The 22,840-nt window shown below is 36.5% G+C and overlaps 1 protein-coding gene across 7 annotated transcripts in view; it reads left to right on the top strand.

The window, feature by feature from the left end:
• The window catches only part of NFIB (nuclear factor I B), a 169,954-nt gene extending 149,249 nt beyond the window's left edge, over positions 1-20,705 (top strand). For 4 of the 7 annotated variants that reach the window (XM_050328718.1, XM_050328719.1, XM_050328723.1 and 1 more), the window contains 2 exons: positions 3,449-3,537; positions 14,187-20,705. In XM_050328718.1, the coding sequence (XP_050184675.1) occupies positions 3,449-3,537; positions 14,187-14,316 (219 nt within the window). In that variant the 3' untranslated portion in view covers positions 14,317-20,705. The remainder of the gene's footprint in view (positions 1-3,448; positions 3,538-14,186) is intronic. The other 3 variants (XM_050328722.1, XM_050328721.1, XM_050328724.1) reach the window with 1 other exon arrangement.
• Positions 20,706-22,840: the final 2,135 nt, after the last annotated feature.

Raw genomic sequence — 22,840 nt, 5'->3', positions numbered from 1 at the left:
TTGCACTCCCTCCTGGGAGAAGTGTTTGCAGTGATCTTTGTGATCCTCTGCTTCTTCATGAGTCTTGTAGGGAGGGTGTGTCATAGGGATGAGGGCAGTGCATCAGGAAATTGCTGGGCTGCCTGTGACGATTCCTCCTCTGCTGCATGGCTGGGCATCCATTCCCACTTCAGAATACAGATCTATCCTCTTTTCCTTTGTAGTTAGGTGAGAGATAAATGACAAAATAATTGATAATGTTTCGTGGATGGAAGGTGTTATTGAAGTGAAGTTCCTGTGGCTTTCCTTGCTAAAAAAAGACAAAACTGGATATAGAAAGGCAAGTCACATGCAAATTCAGGTCATTTATTTTGCATTTGTATAATTTCTCTGAGAAAATTAGTAAATTTTTTTAGCATTTGTCAGATGTCTCCTGAGGATTATTTAAGTCCCTCTAGTGAGGAATTTAAGTTTTCTCAAGTAGCCTTCAAGTAGTTTCCTGCCTCTTCTATTTACATGTCGGGCAGGATAACTCTTGTAGATGGCTTAGAGTGGTTGAAAGTGAATGTGCCTTCTCATCTCCAGCTAACAATACGGAATGATTTTAGAGGTCACCTAAGATACTCTGAGGACAGTAACTAGACAGAAAGCTTTCAATATGACTCCAGACAACATATAGCACTCATAATACTGTAATAAAGTGTCCTACATCCTTCTAAAGCTTGGTACTCATGTCAGGTCTGTGCCCCCAGGCTTTCCCTACTGGGATGTCTGGACACTCTCCAAGGGCAGGATTCCCACTGCTGCTGTGAACAGACTTCTTCTTCCAACAAATGGAGCCCAGGCTTACACAGTTCTTTTAAGCTTTTCCAGCCTTTTTACCCAGAAAGCACTCAACACACTGACAGGATGCCAGTGCAGACTTTGGAAGTGATATTTCTATATCCTTTTGACAGTATATTTCTAAATCTTAGACATCCTGATCTTTCAGCAGGAGTAACTTGAGAGAGAAAATTTTATGTGAGGGAGATAAAAATAAAAAATAAAAAATAAATTAAAAAAACAACCAAAAACCAAAAAACAAAAAAACCCAAACCAAAACAAAAAACCCAAACAAACAAACAAAAAAACCCCAAACCAAAACACCAACCCAAACAAGTTTCCAGGCAGGTTAATTTCTAAAAACAATGTGTCAGTTATGTGAGCCTACTGAGGAGTGTGGAGCAACAATTTTTAACGTTAGGAAGGTATATTTCAGAACAATTCATGCAGTCCCAGGCTTACCACAGAACCAGTTGTGCAGACCTGCAGTTCTTCAAGGTGTTGTCAGTATTGCAAGTGTGGCACAGTTGGTGCAGTGAAGAGTTCTATAGTTTACACTAACTGTGATGCTGGTGTAGCATGGATCTTCATATACATGGGCATGTATGTGTCTACAGCATATGTATAAAATACACATGTTCTATTATTACATTGCAGTATTTTGGTATATATGCACTGAAGTACATATGATTATGTAACAAGAAGCATGTCATTACTAACCTCTATGAAATGTGTTTGAAAAGCTTTTTGGAGCTTTCTTAATGATAATTTAATACATTAACTTTACCAGTGGAAGGTTTTCATACAGACTGGAGGAAAAATATAGTGATTTAGTGCAGAAGCTAATTTACTAAAATGTAATCCCTTACTGTTTTCCCCCAAATGGCAAATGCAGTTAGGTTTTATAGCAAGCTAAGTGCCTACCAGTTCTTTGAGTTAGACCTAAGTGCATAAAATAATTTGGTAACACTGAGTTTGTAATTTTAGTATTTTTTTAATGCCTGACTTTTACTCATAGATTTTGTATTTTGTGAAACATGAAAAAAAAGGTGGAAGGGTAGGTTTAACCTTTCAGTCTTCTGTTTCAGCTGGAAGTGACTTTTTATATAATTTATAGCTAAATTATAAAGTTTTAAAAAAAATATACATAGGTAGTGAAGATGATAACATTCTTAAGGAATATAGCAGAAATACATCTACTGTACATTGAGTAACTGAGCTGACATATTTTACTATGCTTTCACTATGAAAATCAGGTTTAGAACACTGTTTTATATAGTGACTAAATCAAATATTTACTTACCCATTTCTTTAAACATATTCACAGTTACCTCTAGCAAACTTTTTGACTGCCTGTTTCCTTTTCTGGTTAATTTCATGTGGTTTAGTCATGCTTTTAATGGCCTTTAGAAGGTCCCTTGGAGTTCTTTAGATAACAAACAAGAAACAATTGCTATGAAAACATCAAAGACTAACATTTCCATTTCTCAGACCTTAACAGCAGGAAGCTTATGAGTCTAACAGCCAGACAGGGTCAGGTTTGCAATATTGTCTTGTCCTCAGCATTTGTATTTTTCAGGAAAAGACTGCAATTAATTGTGCTCCTGTGAAAACAGTTTATTATAGTTTGTTTGCTGTAGCATGTACTATCTAAAGGCTGTGATTATGGATAGAGAAAACTACAATGCATTAAATGCAATTAAACTCAGCAATATTATCTTCAATTTGGAGTGCTGTTACATGTATATTGGAACATTAATTTATAAAAGCATGACTATGAAGAGGTTAAAATGTATGTTTTCTTCACAAGCTAGATAAGTTCACTTTCTTAAACTCAAAAATAAGCAGCATATCTTTTCAATAAATCTGCTAACACTATCAGGCAGCTGTTAAATAAAAAGAGCTATAGAGGTTTGCTTGAACAATCTTAAAGGCAGAACTGATGATTTGAGGATCTGGGAAAAATTTGTTTCAGCTAACATTTAGTACATTCCTCATTATATTAAAATGCAGTAAAATATTTTAAATTCTACTTTTCTGATCTAAAGAAAGATAAGATTATTTTATCACTTCTTGCTAAGTAATACAACTTTCAGTAACACTAGATTAATAAACTTCAATTACAAAATACCTTTACTCATCTCAATTAGCAAGATAAGGGATACAGTTTGTTTAATTTGGGCGAATTTTCTATAAATTGCATGTCTTCTATGGTTCACAAAATGCATGCTGGAAGATATTGATTGTATTTGACCTTTACTCAATACACATTATATAGAGCATTCCTGAAAAACCCCAGCATTTTTATTTCCTTTCTCAAAGTATCTCACTGTTGAATATTAACATTTCCTTTTATTCCAGCTCAGTTTTTAATCTAATAATGGCTAATTGTTATGTGCTACACACTAGTTACTCTTTTATGCTTTATTAATAAAGGATCATATTAAGTAGCATTATCTTAAGCAAATCTATAGGCATTTGTTTCTCAAAATAAGTTATTTTTCTTTGTATTCTTTTATTTTCTAAAGTTACTTCTTGGGAAAGTAAGATTTTTGCCATGTACAGTACTAGTTTGCATGTGTTCATTTAAGTACTAAAAACTGTAGTATGCTCCATCCATATCTGACTGCTAGGTTTCAATTGACAGCTGAGAATTTGTGACTGGACCATGAATCAAAACGGCAGGCATTTATACCCCAGTGCCAGTGAGGATACATTGGGAATTACTTGGCAAAGGTAACATTTTAATTATTTCCACCCCTACACCACCTCTAAAAAAGTTACATAGAACTACCATATCTGTGTTAGTGGGTCTCCAGAGGTATATGCGGCAGCATTTGATCAAAGTATGTGTGTAACATTTTTGCTATACACATTCAGGTTATTCTTCATGTAAAAGCTGAATTTAGAAACTACCTTAATTAAACACCTGCAACAATAACATTGTGCTGTCAAATGCAAAGGGTTTGTGAATTGAAGGGAATACTGATCTTAGGCTTCAAAAATGTCATTTACAGTCATATTTTGGAGGCCTTAGTGGTTATCACAAAGAAAATGGTGCTGTTAGAAGTGTAGATGAGTATAAAAATAAATGGCAGAGGTGGTGGTTGTTTTGGGCAATGAATAACTATATTATTCATAAAGACTTTTCAGAGTAATTGGCTGGTGTAGACGTAGGTCACTAACATGTATATGAAGGTAAGATATAAACAATCTTATTTGTCAACTAAATAACAATAATTAGGGATGATTTACATTAAAAAAGAGTTTATTTTCTGTATGAAAAAAGCTCCACAAATAAACCAAACTATAAACTCCATTAACCTTTATTGCATTATTAAACTGTGATATTTTACATCTCTTGGTATATAATGACTTATGGTAACAGCAGAGGGTGGGGATTTATTTGTGTCTAAATAGGTGTATAAACAAGTCATCGTATTTTGATACATCAGTTTTCATCTTTTTCATGTGCAGGATTATCTTAATGGGAGTTGTACATGTAAAGCCTGGGGGTTGGGAGCCTGTCAGATGAAGCCACTCACTCTTGAAGTAATTTTAAATACTTTCTGGAAATTTATGTGTTCATGAAAATATATGTACTTTGTGTAAGAATGTTTGTGAGTGTAGTTGGGTATATATTATGTGCCTTTTGATACACTGTGTGGTACCATGGGTTGTGAGAAGGTTTGGAGCTTTTGAGAATCAACTTGGAAGGGCAATTACTGAATTTGAAAATACTGTTTACAAAATCTGAAGTTTGATTTTTTTTTTTTTTCATTTTTTTCTGTCATAATGTTTTAAATCTGTAAAAACTATAGTGTAAAAATCAGGTCTTGTCACTTCTGTCTTTGTAGATTAAATAGCAGAATGGAAAATTAGCTAATGGATTCACCTCATCTCCTCAAGGGCTATGATTCACATTATAGATCCCCATCATGCAGTAATTGTTTTCAGTGCACTGCCAGGAATGAATCCAAACTGAAATAGTATAGCACAGAGGGGGTTGATTTATTCTCCCACTACAAAGGGTGTTGCTTTTTCAGGGCATTGACAGCCGTTAGGAAATTACATCACAACAGCCTGTCTAGGAATACCCTTGAATGGTTTTAATCAGTCATCACTTGAACCCTCCTTAAAGTAATGCCAGTTATACTGGCTGAAGCACTGTCCTAGCGTTTGCTGAATTCTGTTTTTCAGTACCCATCATACAAGACCCTGGGCATAAACTGTAAAAAAAAGAGGAAAGGCAGGGGAAAAACATTCTAGCAGTGACCATGAAAACCTTGGTGGTGAATACAAGCATGCTCCATGATCCACTTAACTTTATAGACGAAACTGTCTTGCAGGTCACTCCCATAATGCTGCCTGCCACTTTGGCCTAAGGAACGTACAGAAGTGCTGCCAGAAGAGTTTGGGCATGAATTCTGCCATGGGCATTTCTTTGGAGGCCTAGGCTATGTTACTTGCTCTTGGATTAAGCACAGCCTTGAGGGATGAGGAACCAAACAGTTCTCTCTTAGCAGATTGCTTTTAGGATTTGGGTTTTTGAAAACAACATTTTTTAAATTCCACAGAGGTGAGAATCTCAGAGGAGAAATTATACCTGCACAGGCTAAGGAGCAATGAGCATTTCTAATGCTAAAACTAACACTAAAAAAAAAAAATAGGAGGGAGAATTTGTTGCTAAATGAATTGTCACATGTTGGCAAAGAAATATATCCTAGTCCAGACAAGTTTCCACAACCCCAAATGGTTTGATACATGTTTGATTATGAGATTTCCTCAGATCTGCAGTATTCATTTTGATGTTGTTAATCTAACCTCTTACATCAGGCTTTTGTGGTTAAAGTATATGATTTTTCTGAAATATTAGTGACCTCAAGAAGGTAAAAAGGTTGGCAATTCTTCAGTGTTAACTACCCTGTCACTAAAGGGGTCAGGGAGCAAATATGGTCAAACTGAAAGCTTTTTCATGAAGCATTGTTGGTGAACCACACCTTGAAAACTTGGGGAGAGTGAATTATGATCAAACTGTTGTTTCTGTGTTCTTTGTCTTATTAATAGTTGCCTGTCGTACCTTGATATAGATCTAATGCATAGATTTCAAAATAACAAATATAGGTTATAAAATATATTTTCTGGGGTTTTCTTTCCTTATAAAATTATGTATCTGCAGGCATTTAAAGGCTCAGGTATAAGACAGTAAAGGTCTGTGTAAAATATTGAACTTTTCAAAAAAAAGAAGAGAATATGAATAATACAAGACAAAAAAACAACACCAAGCCATGAAACTTTGAAGTAATTGATACACCATGTTCTACTAAACCAGAAGACTTGCAAGGAATAGTAATAACAAAAACTAGATTAATACTTTGCTTAACTGAACTAAACATTCTAGTATCCTTAAAAGAAATATATTAAAAATCCTGTGAGCATCCAAAAAAAAAAAAAAAAGCCCAAAAGACCCCCAGTTACTTGGTCAGGTATTTGAAAGTAGTAATTTTTATTTTATTTTACTCCTGAAAACCTAACCATCTACAATTTTGTTTTGTTTTGTTTTGGGTTTTTGTGGTTTACTTAGAACATTAATTGTACATATTACATCTTTCTATATTTGTCCTTATGCATATATGTCTTTTTATATTTATTTGTAAATATATTTTACTATGTCTGCTGAACTTTGAAAAATATTTAAGCACATCCATAGAATTAAGTTCACCAGTACTTTTAAGACAATTTAGGCCAATTTTGGGTGTAAATGTGAGGAAGATACTCAGAACCACTAAAAAACCCCAAACCCCCTTCTTTTTTTTTTTTTTTTTAAACTGTAGTTCTGTGATAATAATTGTTTAATTGTTTTCCTGGAGACATAAGGCAGGGAGAAGCTGTGAAAATCTATAAGGCTCATGTTGGAAAACAGTCTCTGTCACTGCATGAGGGCAAGTGTTTGCAAAAAGTACACTTGAGACATGAGTGAGAGTGACAGAAAGTGGTGGTGGTGGGGTGTTTGAGTCTCATAACGCATTTGATCCTGAATCTAAGCCACTATTAGACTATTGATAGTATTTCCTGTATAGATACTCAGAAAAGCTGTCATGGTGAGCCTCTTTTAGAGCATGTGGAGTATTTTGCAAGTCTTACACAGACTGTAAGCAACTTTTCATTGCCAAAGTGTACATTTTAACTCAGCTATTGACAAATGTGTTTTTATTTATATGAATTCTTTCAAGAATCGTTCTGTTTTTAAGTTTTGTGGGTAAACTTACCTTTACAGTATCCAGGCAAATGGACTAGGCTAGCATTTCCTGCTTGTATTCTGTTATCTTCACACATCACCATAATACAACAGCTGGTTTGTTCCTGGAGATGCTGAGGGGAGCTCTGTTCTCAGAGTGCTGAATTTCTTTGTCAGCTCTGGCTGTATGGGTTCAGCATTCCAAGCATCGTTTCCCCTCCAGCACCACTGTGTGTTTATGATAACAATGCTGATAAAGCAATCAAATGGGATAATCTGATTTGTGAAAGAGGTTGGAGGGGAAGTGAGAATGGGTGCGGATTGCTTTTACAGCACAACACCTTGTGCGTGTTTGGTATCAAACACATAGCAAACACATAGCTAAAGGAACACAGTCAACAGCATTGCTGTGGCAAGCACTTTTTGTCAAACACAGACACCTGTTAGACCAGTGGTTCGTATATGCTGACCCCTACCCCTCCCTCACCTCTCCCTCCTACTCCCATTACCCTGGAAATGTTTTGAAATAGAAGTATCAATTAATTATGGAATAGAAGTATCAATTCATTACGATTTCAGAAAAAAAAGGTTGAAGTATCCTGATTGTAATAATATTCATGGAGAGAAAATCTAATGATTTCTGATCTTTATAAATTTAAATTACTAACTCTAATAGTTTTGCCCAACTCCTTAATGCAGAAAGATGTGCAGAACATTATGTTTCCTCTCTATCTAGGCAAATATGTTCCAAACACTTCCTAAGAAATTAGTTGTATTCAAGCCAGACTTGCATGCTGCCATCCCACAGGAAATGGGTCAGTAATCCATTAAGATGCCATTAGATAATCTAATTTGGAACTTAATCTCTAAATTAACCATGCTCCATACTTGAAGCATACTTGAGAGAAAGAAAAAAAGTTTATGTTTGAATCGATAGGGGAGCCGAAGCGTGAAGAAGGCTGTTTGTTTTTTCTGTAGCTGTGGTCACGTCTCAAGCTGTCTGGTAACCAGGAGAAACCAGACATGATGTAATTCCAGATTGAACTTGAACTTCAGGGACTTAGAATGGGGGAACAATGGACCATAGGAATCAATAATGTCCATTTTCCACATGATTATGTTTGAAGCTTGAAGTTAACCTTTATGGGAAAAGCAACAAGAACTGCAATGTGGACCAAAATGAATGAGATGATCTAGAAGCAAGACGTAAAAGTAAAGAAAACAATTTCAGTAATATTTTCTGAGCAGCACTGCGGATTCCAGCAGGATTAGAAAAGTTCTTGCTCTGCAGTGAACTGATTGCCTGTTCTGAGCACTCTTTGTTCACTTAGGTGGGACAAACTTAATCTTATGTTTCCTGTCATATGATTTTTGGCAGCTGCTAGGGAAGGAGGAGCATATTATAGAGAATTCCCAAGTGTAAACTGTATCTTTAACCCCTTGGTTAGTCCAGCTTTCTACTTCTTTGTCAGCTTACCTCCAACTGTTTCTTTTGAAGTAGTAGATCTGCACTTGTTTTATTTGTTTGGTTAGTTGGTGCTGTTAGGATTGTCTCTATTTAGTCATGCTAATTTGATAAATAAATTCATAGTTATATTTTTTAAAAGTGCTAAGGTGAAAAATCTAATGGTTTAAAAGGCAAATAGTAGTATTTGGAGAGAAAAAAGGTAGTGCAGGTGTGTAAAGTGGAGAGTCAGTTCTTCATAGCTGACCTAGTGGCCTCTGGTAACCCAAGCATATATTCTCCGTGGTTTGGCTCCTCTTGAGCTTCTCTGTGTAACTGCATATTTTCAAACTTCCTTTAGCCCTGCTCCTGCACCAAATGCTTATACATGCATGGTCAAAACCACAGCAGAAACATTTCTCTGGGCCCTTCATCTGCTACGGGTATTCTTTGTTGGTGATAAGCTCTGTAGCCTCCTCCTGTTGTTGCACTGTCACAAGAAGGAGTCAGCAGGGAACAGAATAAGTTGTATTCTTAAAGCAGAATTTCCTTTTCCGTCTTCTGGACATAAATCAGTAGGTCTTTACCTCCTCCATCTGCTAGATGGGAAGTATGTGCCTGCTAAACTATAAAAGTAGTTCTAAATTAACCTGAGATATACTTAATATATAAGTGCTCACCTTGGGGAAATTTGGCAGCTGTTTACCTAAAGATATCAGTTCAGAATGTTAACAATTGGAAATTTAGCCAGGGCACTGGGGTTAACAAAATTGAATTTCTAAAGTTCTAATTATCTTAGTAATTTAAATGGTAAAGGTCCCTTGACTAAGTGGGAACCTAGTGCAGACATAGATGAACCTTGCTTGGTGGCTTGCTATTGTCAGTTGGAGGCACTTCTACCTTTCTGTCAGAAGACTGACTTGGCAGGATGTGATTTACCTTCTGTAAGGTAGTGGGTTCATGCACATGGTAATAAAACCTCAAGAAGGAAATACTGGTTTAGATGTACTTTCTGAATGGTGAAATACTCTTACAGACTTCTGAATTTGTAAAAAGAATAAGTTAGTAACTGGTGGAAAATAAGAATCTGAAAGACTTCAGATTTACTCAGGTCAGATTAGATTTATTTTTTATTGCATTTAGTTAATTGTTTAACATTATTATACTCTTTATGTTATTATAACCTCCAAAGTGGACTGTATATACACATAATGTAAGTACTACTTGTGGTCCATTCCAGTAATATTTTAATGAGAGGTTCTTGAAACAGCAATTATTATCTTTAAGAGGAAATCATGGCAGAAATCTTCATTGAATTAACATCTGGAAACTGTAATAGATACTGTAATGGAGAATGTTAACCCTGTAGGCTACTTGCAGAATTTTCTTCTGCTGTTTTATTAAATTTGACCAGATAAATACATTATTATTCCTGTGGATAGAGAGGGACTGATGACTATGTAATACACCTGATAGTCTAGCTATGGTGAAGTAAAAACCCTTTCTGGTAAGTGAAATTACTTGAAGGTATAATGCTTCAGGAAGATGGTCCTGCAAATCATACTCTCTATCATAAAGGCTACTAGTCCAAATCTCACTGCAGTATCTGATGGTGTTCTCATGTATTTTTTTTCAAAACTTAGCCTTGAGCAGATTTTTTAGGTCTCACTCATATTTCAAGGGAAAGGCATTTATATTATGACCTCTGTCAGCACACATATCATAGATTTCTTCAGGAGCACTAAGCTGGAGATTGGGGTAGGCCTGCTTTATTCCACTCATACATAGAAAGATTTTTTTATGTGAAGGAGAAGCTGTGTGGACAGAAGGACACTTCATTAACTTCCTCAAGGACAACCACCTTGCCTGTGTCCTGGGCAATGGGAAAGAGTTTTGGCTTCCCTGCTGCTGAGGCACCTAATAATCAGAGGCAGAGCTTTTCCACTGTTTTTCGTGAAACTAAGAGCTAGAACTCTCACTTACACAAACTACTGGATAGTGTGGTGAAGGGGAAGGTGTTATTCCATTTCCTGCTATTGCTACCCATGTGGACACCCAGGCAGAGTTTGCTTTGCAGACAGCAGAAACTGTTGTTCCTGCTAGGATGCTCTGAAGAGAAACTGTGGATGGTTTCCCCAGCAGAAGCTAAACTCTGCAGTACTCACAGAGGTCCCTTCCGAACAGGCCAGTGAAAGCTGACAAGAAGACCTGGCTGTCAGTCTGGCTTGGCTGCATACTGGATTTCTGGGGAGCTACAAAGCAGACTATGGCTCATAAAGTAGCTGAAAATTTAGCTAAATTTGCCACAGATATAATGGGGGGTTGTGGGAATGTTGAATAGACAACCGTACACATGGAGCTTAGCAGAGCCTGTGCTGTGGTTTTGGTTATTCATTGTGTCACGGCTGTTCTTAGAGCTCTGCGCTGTGATTAGGGCTGTTCTCCTCAGTGGCTTGCAGTCAGGTTTCTTCCTTTGTCTGCAGTAAGCCTCTGGTGGTGGAACCAGAACTGGGGTGGCCCAAGATGTAGACTTACATCAAACTGTAGTATGATAAGGTTATTTCTTAAAATAAAACCAGAGTTCATCAAGCCTTGAAGATCATGGCTTAAGAAGAGCCAGCAAACAGAGAGAATGGCTGTCTTTCCCAGCTACCAGCACAGCCAGACTCTGCCTGGTGTGTTTGTTTAGACCAGGACTTCAGCCACCTCTGAAGATGTGGAAGTGGTGGCTGTTTGAGCCCTGCGGGAGGACAGTGTGAGGCTCTCCTAGTCCCACAAGTGCTCTGCTGCCTGCACCACCATCGCTGGCAGAAGGCTTGGCACGAGCAGTGCAAGGGACTTCAGAACTCCTGCGGGATACACACAGTGTTAATACGGGAGATCTGTTACTTCCTCAGGATTCATGAACAGTGCTGATGAATTTGTTGCAGTCTGCATTTTTCTTATGGTCATAATATAAGGTGAGTGGCTTGAAAAGTTTAAATAAACACCTATATTAGATTTATAGGTCATACGGTAACAACAGTCCTATTAGACACTTCTTATAACTTATTTTATTGGGCACTTTTCACAAAAATCAAAATCCCTGTTTGGTATTTGAAGTAACAAATAAAAAAAGCTGCTGCAAGTAGTAATTTGGTTTTAGTCACCACTTACTTGTTTCCTTCACCCACTGTAGTTCATTAGAAGGTTGGCAACTTTAAAACAAAGCAAAAAGTCACATATATATATGTGTCCAACCACTGAAGTGCAAAGTAAATCTTCAAAAAGATAACCTGGAGCCTGTATATTTAACCTTTGCCACAGAAATTGTTTAAATACTATGCTGACCTCAAAAAAAATTTGTATTCTCTTAGTTAGTTTTCTATTTTGTTTGAAGTCACTAAATAATGTAAATCATGTGTTATAGGACAGCAAAGAACTGTGCACTGCATAACATATATTCAAGCAGATGCCATGCAAATAAATCTTCTTGGTTCTTTATTTTTTTATTACTAATTCCTATTTTCACAAATCCCTGTGCTTGGAAGCAATTTGCTTTTTGTCTGTTATTTCAGCATTTACTTCTTAACATCACTGAAATCCAAAGAGGAAGGAGCAAAAAAATGCATTTTAAAACAAATTGTGAAGGAAGATGAAGAATAAGTTGAAACAATTAAACCTCTTAAATAAGATTCTGGTATTGAATTTTTTTCTTTTGAAACATAATCTTTTCATCAGATTATATTGGAAAAATCTTTCATGCATAACTGAGGTTCAGTCTTTGTGAGTGCTTCAAGATTTGTGGTGTAACTGTGATTTTAAATTTCAAAACTTCTTTTTTTCCTCCATAACAGACTTTTTTTGAATAGTCAATAGACTTAAAACAAAAACACTCTATTGAATAATATTTTTACTTGAGACATTGAAAAAATTAAGATCTTCATATTTCTTTCCTTGATGAAATAAAGTTGGTCCTGCTCCCTTTAGAATTTGACCATCATTGAGACAAGCAGGCCAGGAATTATATCCACTTTTTTGTGTGTATGAAATAGGACACCTGAAATTAATTGTTAATTAATAGTAAATTAACAGATTTAGAGAAGTAAATAGTATCAAACAGGAATACATGACAGAAGATGTTTGTATTATTTTTAATATGAAAGGCCTGAGGAACATGCACCCTGGATTTCACAAAATAAGTTGACTGCATTCTTTAATATTCATACAACAGCAACTGAAAAGATCACAGAAGTCTGTCAAGTGAAATGTAGTTATTTTGTACACATTTAAAATAGATAATAAGAGTCTATTTTACTCTTTACACCACTGCCACAATAGTGCTTATCTGGAAGAGAGCAGTCCAGAACGGGGACCAAAGAAGAGAGGGAAGAAAACTTCCAGCATGCATCCTCCTCAAAACACAGTCAGAGGGTTTAGTCTTCAGATGTGTTATTATGAAACTCATCAGTTTAATCCCAGAATGTTTTTCCAAGTAAGCAGTTATGTTTGTGGAAAGGCCTAGTGAGGAGAAAAATTTGATACAAAAATGCGGAGGAAGGACGTGTTTGCATGCTGTGTGTCCAGTTCTGGTGCTAGTTCTTTGGCAATGGTTTTTGATGTAAAGATGCTGTTTTATTTCTTATGAAATGTGACGAGACTTTCTTTGAAGTCATAGAACCATATTGCACAGGATTATTTGGGTTGGATTTCTGGGTTGCCAGAATCACGTCTAAGGAAAAGGCTACTCAGAGTCTGTGCTGTGTACTGAATGGCAGCAGCTGAGGCATGTCTCTGAGTATCCATCTTGCAAATACTGTTCGGGACGGTGCCTATTACTGGTTGGTGCCTGTTGAACTTGTCAGTGCCATTGGGACTTCATCTCCTTAGTGGCAGAGTGCTTTTGAAATGATGACTTAAGTTCCTAAGTCATTCAATTGCTTTTGAAAATGTTTTGTTTCCCAGAGGTTTGTTGAAAAAGTTATGGTACTCACTGCTACCCTGGACTGATGGCTAGCCTTGGCTGCAAGTGTTTACATGATTGGGTCCTGTGTTAGCTGGTGTTCTTTAGACACTGATACCTTTAGGGGAAAAATCTCTTTCTGGTTTTTTGGTTATTAAAAGTCTTCTGTTCTCATGGTGATCCACACATCTCAGAGACCCAACTTGTGATGGAGACAAAATAAATAAATTGTTGTAATAGGGTAGGGATTGCACGGGAAGGTGAACAACTGAATCTTTATACTGCATTCTTGAAAAGAGAAAAACCTGTACACTGTAATGTATTTCACTAGCTCTTAAATAACATCTTTGTCTATATAGTATCACTTGTATGGTTTACTTGTGTCTACTCTGTATATTTGTGTCTATATATTTATATATATGCCTATATATTTATAGAAATTTTGGGGGGCTTTCATAAAAAGGCCACCTAATGTAACTCAGGAGTGTTACAACTTGCAACTGAGTTCAACAAAACTATTTTTCTTTCAAATAGCTCATACTTTCAAAAAGAAAACTGGAAAGTAAAATCTCAAGTAATACAATTTGGTTTCCAATTTTATTTTAAGTAGTGCTAAAATGAATATATTCCATTATGGTACTGATATAATGAATATATTTTCTGTAGTAGTAATGAATATTGGCTTAACCCTAAGTCAGATTAATTTTATGCTTTGTTTTTTCTCTCTCTTTCTCTCTTTGTCTCTTTCCCCTTTTCAACAGTCCTGGTACCTGGGCTAGCTTGGTTCCTTTTCAAGTATCAAATAGGACACCGATCCTGCCGACAAATGTCCCAAATTATGGTTTGAACATAATTGGAGAGCCTTTCCTTCAAGCAGAAACCAGCAACTGAGGGAAAAAAAAATTATTACAATTAAAAGCAAAATTTAAAAAAAAAAAAAGAAAAAAAGAGAAGAAGACAAGATGAGAAAAGAAACTGAAGAAAGAAGAAAAAGTAGACCAGCAATTGCAGCTCTTACAATCACTAATTCCCTTATGGTTGAAACTGAAATGAGATACAAAGGGTCGATGATATTTCACTGATGGGTAGAATGCAGCTCCTGCTAAGTAGCCTTTGTTATATGAAGTCCGCTGGGAAATAGATGTTCTGTCTCCGACAATATATTTTAACTGACTTTCTAGATGCCTTAATATTTGCATGATAAGCTAGTTTTATTGGTTTAGTATTCTTGTTGTTTACGCATGAGATCACTATTCCTGGTTATCTCACAAAACAAAGGCTAGGCAGCAGCAGCAGAGCTGCAGGAGGATAAGGGCCGTGAGCCAGTCATTTTTTCAACACTCGGATTTCTAAATGTTTTAAAAATAAGCTCTGTAGCCTTTAGTTATGGATCAGTATGGATTTATTAAACTTTGGCCCTTAATTCAGCCTTTTCTAGTGTGTTATGCAGTTTGAAGTTTTCAATCAGTATGAACACACAGGCTCTATGAATGAAATGCCTCTACATAGGTAAAAGTGTTATCTTCTCATGCAACAGTAAAAAAAAAAAAAAGAAACTGAAAAAAGTGACATTTTCCCCACTAATGAAACACTTACAGAGGCAAGTGCAATTTAAAAATCGTATCTAAGGGGTCATCACTACAAGTCCTTCAGCCCTTGGACTCTAAATTGAGGGGATTAAAAATAAAAATAAAAATTACTTTGAACAAACTTATTTTTCCCCTCAATTTTTGAGGGCATTAAAAGGCATTAAATCAAGACAAATCATGTTCTTGAGAAAAAGAAATCAATGGAAACACAGCACTTATGTTGGTTTAGCTGCTGCCTCCACAGAGGGGTAGGATTTATTTATTTAAAGTTACTTGTTGCATCAAGAACCCATAGGGTTTACACATTTCAGTAAAATCTACATCATAGAGACAAAGACATAGGCAAATCCATGTCACAAGGGCAAAGCTTACCGTTTACAAACTGGTAATACCAGGATGGGGATATGTTGTATTTAAATAATGCACTCTTAATGTAAGTCTAATTACAGGGTGCTGTAAACTTGCATGGTGCTTTCAGAAGTTAGCCTTGTTCAACAATTTTCACATATTGACAGAAATATAATGTGCATGGGCAGACATTTTGCCTCTATGTCTCTTTAAAAATTTAAAATACTCTTTCCAGTTATCCTAATTTGCACGAAGATATAATGTCCACATTACGTGCCTTGCCTTGAAATCTAAAAAATGGAAAAAAACAAAAAAAGAAAAAACTACAAAAAAATTGACATCACTACACTTGTTTTGCTGCATTTATTATAATTTTAAATCTTTACCATTTTTATGACAAAATATTTTGTATTCCAGAAGCGAAAAATGTGTGACATCATGGATTTTTTAGACAGTTATACCTTTATCTCACATTTATAAAGCATATCATGGCTGTGTATAGTTGCCGCTTAAGAATTGTAATCGACCAGCAATATTTTCAGTATTTCGGTGTTTTTTCTATTAACCTTTCATGTTTTTCATCTTCCAATTAATATTGGGGGGAGGGGATACAAATTTATACGAATTATGCAATACCAAGTTTTGCCTATGTAGGTAGTGCTTTTAGCTGTATTGGTTATTATAGGTAAGTACACAGATTTAAAAAAAAAAAAAAAAGGAATACTGTATGCTTTTTTTGTTTGTTTTAATTGACCAAAGTGGGTACTGCTATTTTTGCAGTGTGATGAGGTCCTTTTCTGTACTGAGAGGTGGACAGGGGATTTTTTTTTTTATACATACTATATATATATTCTGGGGTGGGTGGGGAGGATTTTTAACACTTTACAGTGTAGCTGTGAAGCAGTGCACCCTTAGCCAGGCGAGGGCTGCAAAGCGACTGTTCTGCCTACTGTGACAAACTTTCAAATCGGTTCCCTCTTTTTAACTTCCCACCTGGGGTGCAAGCTGAAATCATTTCTGGATTTAAAAAATAAATAATGAATTCTGTTGGAGGCAGACTTGACTTGAGGAAATTGTTTTACTTCAAAGGTTTTTTTCTTGAGAAAGAGAGACAGACAGAGAAATAGGTCAGGACCCACAGTGAGGTGAAGCCTTTTCCATTCTGGCAAAGATATTGCATCCTAAAGTGTGCATGTTAGAAAATGCTTTCAGCTCAGAATGACAAAGACACTTGCTTTGTCTAGGAAATGCAAGTACAGGGCCAAAAACTTTGCTGGCATAGTTCCACTGACTCCAGTTGACTCTGGAGTTGTTCACGCAGAGAATTTGCCTCCCTTAGACTGCTTGACTGGTAATTTTTTTTTTTTTTAATTTACATAATTTTTTTTATCCTCCTCCTCCCACCAAGTTTAATTCACAGCATCTTAATTACAACTTTCAGCCAGCTTGGGCTATGTCAGAGGTTTTCAAAGTCTTTTCATACAGCAGATCAGATGGAGAGTTCTGGGCTGTAGTGGAGAAGGAATTTATGCAAGGAATTAGACTATGATGGAAATGAAGGTCTTTTTCCAGTAAAATCTCATTTTGCAGACCAGTAACGGGCCTGTTGCTGGAGACCTCTTATACACCAATATCTTTGCAATGTATGGCTTAACACAGGGTGAATTTTTCTTTAAAACACATCCTTTTATTAGGGTGCAAGCAGAGGAGAGTATAGACACGGATGTAGGATACCACCATCAGTCACTTCTGGCTCCAACCAGTCCATGGTGCTTAAGAGCAGTAATGGTGGCACATCTCCATGTCTCCAGGTGGAGATGTGTAGGCAGGGCCTGAATGGCTACAGAGACAGGATTTGTAAAGAAATAAATCTTTGAGATTTAGCTAAACTGAAGAACAAGCTGAGACACACACACACACAAAAAAAAAAAAAAAAGGTAAAATTGTGTTGCTCTTTTTCTGAGCCCCTTAGTAGGTCAATTGTTTGCTAAACACGTGGCAAAGTATGCTAGACCCAACCAGAGTGCATCACAGGCTTTGGCCTGGTGAAACAAAGTATGTGTTGTCTTTTACACGTGTCACTGATACAGAACAGTTTGGGAGCAGAAAGATGTGCTGGGGGGACATCCTTTTTTAGTACCATCAGCAAGGTGTTCCCTGAGTGCTTTCAGTAGCACAGAGAGAAAACTGGAACAAATTCAGACTTAAACATGCAATAGCCAAAATGATGATTGCCCTTGTAGAAAGATGGATGTCCTTAACAGAGCCTTTTTTAAATCTCTGACCTCCTATATACAGAAAAGTTGAGCTTACAGATGCAATTTTTTTAAAAGAAACTCCTTCCATGTGAATAAATTGGATTGTTCAGCAACTGTGGGTTTCTGACACCTGCCTCTCTTATAGAAAAGCCTGTTTGGAAGATAATGAACTTTTCATTTATTGTAGGTTGGCTTTGTTGGTTGGTTGTTTTTGTTTTTTTTTTAAGCTCAGCAGTCAACAGATTAAGATGATTGAGAACTCAAATCCAGTCTCTGGCCTCCTCCTTCACCAGGAAGTGTATTCTGACTAAATTGAGCCACCCCGTTCTATGTGCACTGTTCTGCCTTTATTAAGTTGCTTTGCAGCCCTGGCCTCATGGCTGTGCCACTGAAGTGTGTTTCCCCTGGAGTGACATGAACGCTTGAGGCTTGACTAAGGAAAAAAAAAGGCAGTGAAGGAGACTGTACATAAAGACATGGCAAAAATATTAATTATAGCAATATAGTTGTGGGGTGATGTTGAGGTGCGCAGCTCCATTGAAAAATATGTGAATGAGCTTGTGAAGCTGCAAGTAGCAAGAAGAAAGGAGGATCTTCTGAATGAACCGCCTACCTTGTAGACCGTAATTTGTACACTGTATAGTTTTGTTAAGGATTTTTTTTAATTAAAATACCCTTGTTTGTAAAGCTAACTTTTTAACAATTATAATGGAAATGCATTTCCATTTTTAAACAAAAATATTCTTTGTTTGGAAACTGGACTTGGGTTAAAACTCTCCAGTTTCTTAATTTATGTATTAAAAAAAAAAAAAATCTGTCCATGTTAGGAGTTATTTCGCAGATTCCTGTGCTTGAAAAGCGTGGGTTACTAATCCTTTAAAAATGTAAATGGAGAAAAGTTATATTTTATGAAGGTTATTTTGTTGTATTTAGTATTGGAAAAGTTGGTTTTCAGAGCATTTCAAAATGTTGGAAGCACCACTGTCTTTTTATTAGTATATATGGCCTTTAGCAAAAGTTTTTGTGATTGTTACATGATGGTATTTAAGATTAGGTTCACAGAGCAATTCAGGATAGGCAGAGAGCTAAAACAGTACTTAAGTCTCACACAGCTGTGTCCTCAGGGAGCAGAATTTTGGATTTGCAACTTGTAGCTTCATAAGGACTTAATGAAAGAGATTGCATAAGGACATTTGTGACACCCAAGTGTGTTCTGTACCTAAATCTAAATTATATGTACTGTGTGAGATTATGAAGGCTGCAGAAAGTTATCCCATATTCAGTGTACAGTTTTCACTTTCAATGAAAAAAACTCTCTAATGTTGCTGGCAGTAAGGCCCCAATCATGACATCCTCTATAGTTTACATGATCCTGTCAAGGTCTTTTGTTAACATTAACCAGCTGCATGCTCCTGGATTTTTTTAATGGGTTTCCATAGAAAGCTTAAGAAAAAAAAAGAGAGAGTAAAATCACATGCCAGCTAATCAAGTTAAACAGGAAAAAAGCTCAAAGCTGAATGTTCTACTCCATGCTGAAGGAGCTGAAAACTGCCTCCTTCTTATTTGCACTTTCTGCTAGTTCCCCAGTTTTTTCTAATTTTTCAAAATTTTGTGGGTGTGGTGGAGCACTGCAGTTGGAGGATAACATGGACCACTTATTTTGCCCTTTAACCCTGCACAGTGACCTTTGCATCAGCCAAACTTATTGCCATGACAACTCTTTGTACTGTTTCCATGCCACAGCTCTGTTGGTCACGTTGTCAATAGTAAAGGGGACAAGTTGGAGACGGTCAATTTTTACATTTTTTTGTTGCAATTTTTTCTTCAATGGTTGTAAGTAGTTTGTTTGTTTGTTTGTTTGTTTTTTATGATAAAAGGGTTCACTAGTTAGTACTCTTTAGAAATATCTGTGTGTTGCAATTCAGATGTATGTTGAATTTGTAAAAAGGGCTTCAGTGCCACTAGCATCATGATATACTAGAATAAGCCTTTGATACTTTCATTGCATGATACGGTAACAGTAAAACAAAAGGTGGCCTAAATAAATGGAGAGCAGTGTGAGCTAGTGACACTAAAGCCAGTCTTTGTATTACTGTATTTTTGACAGAATGGTTTTGAAAACTGTGCTACAGGGACTGATGTGGCAAATGTATCTCTATATGCAGAAGGAAGTTTTTTAAGAAGTATGGCTTATTATGCATTCTTCATTGAGGGCATTGAAGTTGCATGGACTGATAGAAGTTGATGCAAAATGAGAAAGAAACAAAAACCAGCAAAATGTTTACCAAAAAACTCAAACAAATGAGCAGTGCCTGTTCAATTTCACAGTCTCTGTTGAGTTCAGCTGTAAATATGTTTCAGATAACATTTTCTTCAAAAATAATCTCTACAACATTGTAGAATGTGAGGGGTTCCTGAATCCCAGGCATAGGCTTCTCAAAAGCTGCATTAGATGTCTTCATCAAGCTGTTAATTTGTGCTTATATCATATAGAACTTTTAGTAAGCTGGGAAGAGGCACCCCATCTCAATGATATTTCTCTGAGAACAACTTTTGTAGGGCTGTGTGTTTCTTTAGATACATTTAGTACAACTGTAGGTGACAAGTAGTCAGTTATTGCTTGCTAGCTACATACCAGGGTTGATCCATTTTAAAACTTTTGGCATTTTTCCCCATACTGTAGGCCATAAATCCTGAAGGTTTCATTTTAATTAAAAAGACGGTGCATGCACAGTCTTTGTGTAATGAACCTTCACTAGTAGGATGCATTACAGTACAGCTACTTAATTTTGGAATTAGGGCCCTCTGGCATCAAAACTGTTTTTAGCCTGAGTGTTAACAAAGGTTTTTATTGTGCCTGGTTGGAGGATAATAATGTTCTTTTTGGTACTTTTTTTTTTAGGTTACAAATGAACTCAACTGCCACAAGTTTTAAACTGGTGTAAATCAAGCTTGACTTAATGTGATTGTTACTGTTATATCCAGCCTACACTGCTAGCAGCTGCTCATACTGCAGTCAATTACTGGAAGCGGATATATTTCCTATGCAAAAACTGTTTAAACAATAAAAATGAGCTATGCTACAGACCCTGGTCTGATGTTTTCTTTTCTGCCTCTAAGAGTCTTAATTAGTAATATCTTAGAAACTAACCTTAAAGCTTGTACCCTGATAGCATGGCACAACTTAGAGAGTTCTGTGTACACTAAGTTTAGATTTAACATATTTGTTTGCACACAATTTGGCTTAGCAGTTACGCTGAAAGCAGAGGAGAACAAGAAGAAAAGGAGAAACATATCAGATAACTGGCTTGATTTAAATTTTATGTTTAGTTTTCATCATCATGTTTTACCAACCCTAGTAATTTTACCAACCTAGTAACACGTGATCTGAAGTGCTTCTCCTGTGATGTAAGATTCAGCATGACAGCGAAAGGGCAGGAAACCTCTGTTTTCTTTTAATGTCATTGATTTATGAGACAGTCTATCTTCAATTTCTTAACTACCTTCATGATAGCATTTTAATTGAATAAATACGGTGAGATCCAATCTTCCCAAAATTCTTTCTGTATTCAAAAACCTTTGTTTCAGCTAAAGGTCCTTCCACTCTCTGAAAGAAGAATTGTTTTTCATAAGTGTGAATTAGGTGTATGTATGGGGTGTTTCATTCAGCTCATGTTCCTTGAAATAGGTAGTTTTCTGCTTAAACTGTTGGGATTCTGTAAACCTGTAGCAACAGAGAGCAAGTGAAACGAACACGGTCACGAAAACCCTGGTGGAATCACAATGCAAAGACTTTAACTGGATTATATATAAATCATCAAATTTTGTCCTATAGTGAAGCTAAACAACTCTTCGTCTACTAAACAACTGTTCATCTACTTTGATAAAAATATTCTGCAGTTTCTAGAGCGTAAGCTTTATCCAGTTTCAACTAGCAGTAAGAAAAATGTAAAATGGTTTGATGTTTTTCTGTACTGGTTTGTTTACACAAAGACAATTTGTTTATTAAATGTACTATTTTTCCTGTGAAAGGCCCTTTGCTGTACATGTGTCTCTCCAAAACAAATTGCCAGGCGTGAAAATTTAGGATATTCAAACAATTTGCCCTGCTAGGGTTTCCTTGAACGATGAATTTTGGACGTGATTTAAAAACTATGTTGAGGATTTCAGGTTCCATATCTAAAGCTCCAAACCAGAAAACTTTCCTGCATAATCCAGACAATTAAATTCAGTCTTGCTTTCCTGTTCTGATAAGAAAATTCCCTACTTCTCCAACCACTCTTCAGCATCCTGCTCCTGTATACAACTCACCAGAATCCTGAAGCAATCCTACATGGCTTTAATCACCCATTCCATGCATACCCCACTCCACGAGCCAGCTGCACAGCAGCACTGATGCAAATAATTCAGGACAGAGACTGGCACCTGCCTGCATCTATTCACATGGCCAGTGCCACAGCCAGGGTTGCAATGCTATGCTCAAGATACACAATGCAGTGCCCAAGAACACTAAGATGGAAGTAGCAGGAAGGAGAGAATGCAAAGACCATGACTTGCAATTTCATGGTGAGGACAAGCCAAAAGTGGGGAAAGCTCCTGCTTCTGGCCTTTCTGCTTTCCCATTTGCTAGATTTTTGAGAAGAATACGCAAACACTTTTTTTTTTTTAATTACAGTGTTATTTTTGTGTATTTTCCCATGAGCTTAAACATTATATTGAAAAGTGACATAAATCTTGACACTAGATCTAAACAAATGCACAAATGCACAAGCAGCAAGGTAGAAACGTGCAGTGCCATCTCACAGGGTTTTGCTACTTAAGTCATTAAATAAAGTTCTTAAGTTATCTTTTCCATGTGTCAGTTTCTTTTTGAGTCTTATTTTAATTTTTATTCTGGTTACTCATCTGAATTTTTATATTATAACTGTTGCTCAATCAGCTTCTTTTTTTTTTTTTGGATAAAGCTGAAAAGAAACATGGATTTGGCCTCTTGCTTGTAAACCTGGGTCCAGGGGCATCTGTTTCCTTGGGGGTGATGGCACTGAGTGCTAGAGGACCCTTTGAAGTGTTTAACTGCCAGTGTCTGAGTCACAACCAGGAGTGTCTGAAGACAAGAAGGTTATTGAATGCTCAAGACTGAACCAAATTTTGTCTGCCTTTTGCTGGAGGGAAAAAAGGCTCATTGCTGCCTTTAAGGTCACTCTCATGTGCTTTGTTGCA

Source organism: Myiozetetes cayanensis, unplaced genomic scaffold (assembly GCF_022539395.1).
Source record: "Myiozetetes cayanensis isolate MyiCay16 unplaced genomic scaffold, myiCay2020 scf4, whole genome shotgun sequence".
NCBI lineage: Eukaryota > Metazoa > Chordata > Aves > Passeriformes > Tyrannidae > Myiozetetes > Myiozetetes cayanensis.
This window is presented reverse-complemented; position numbering and strand designations above follow the sequence as displayed.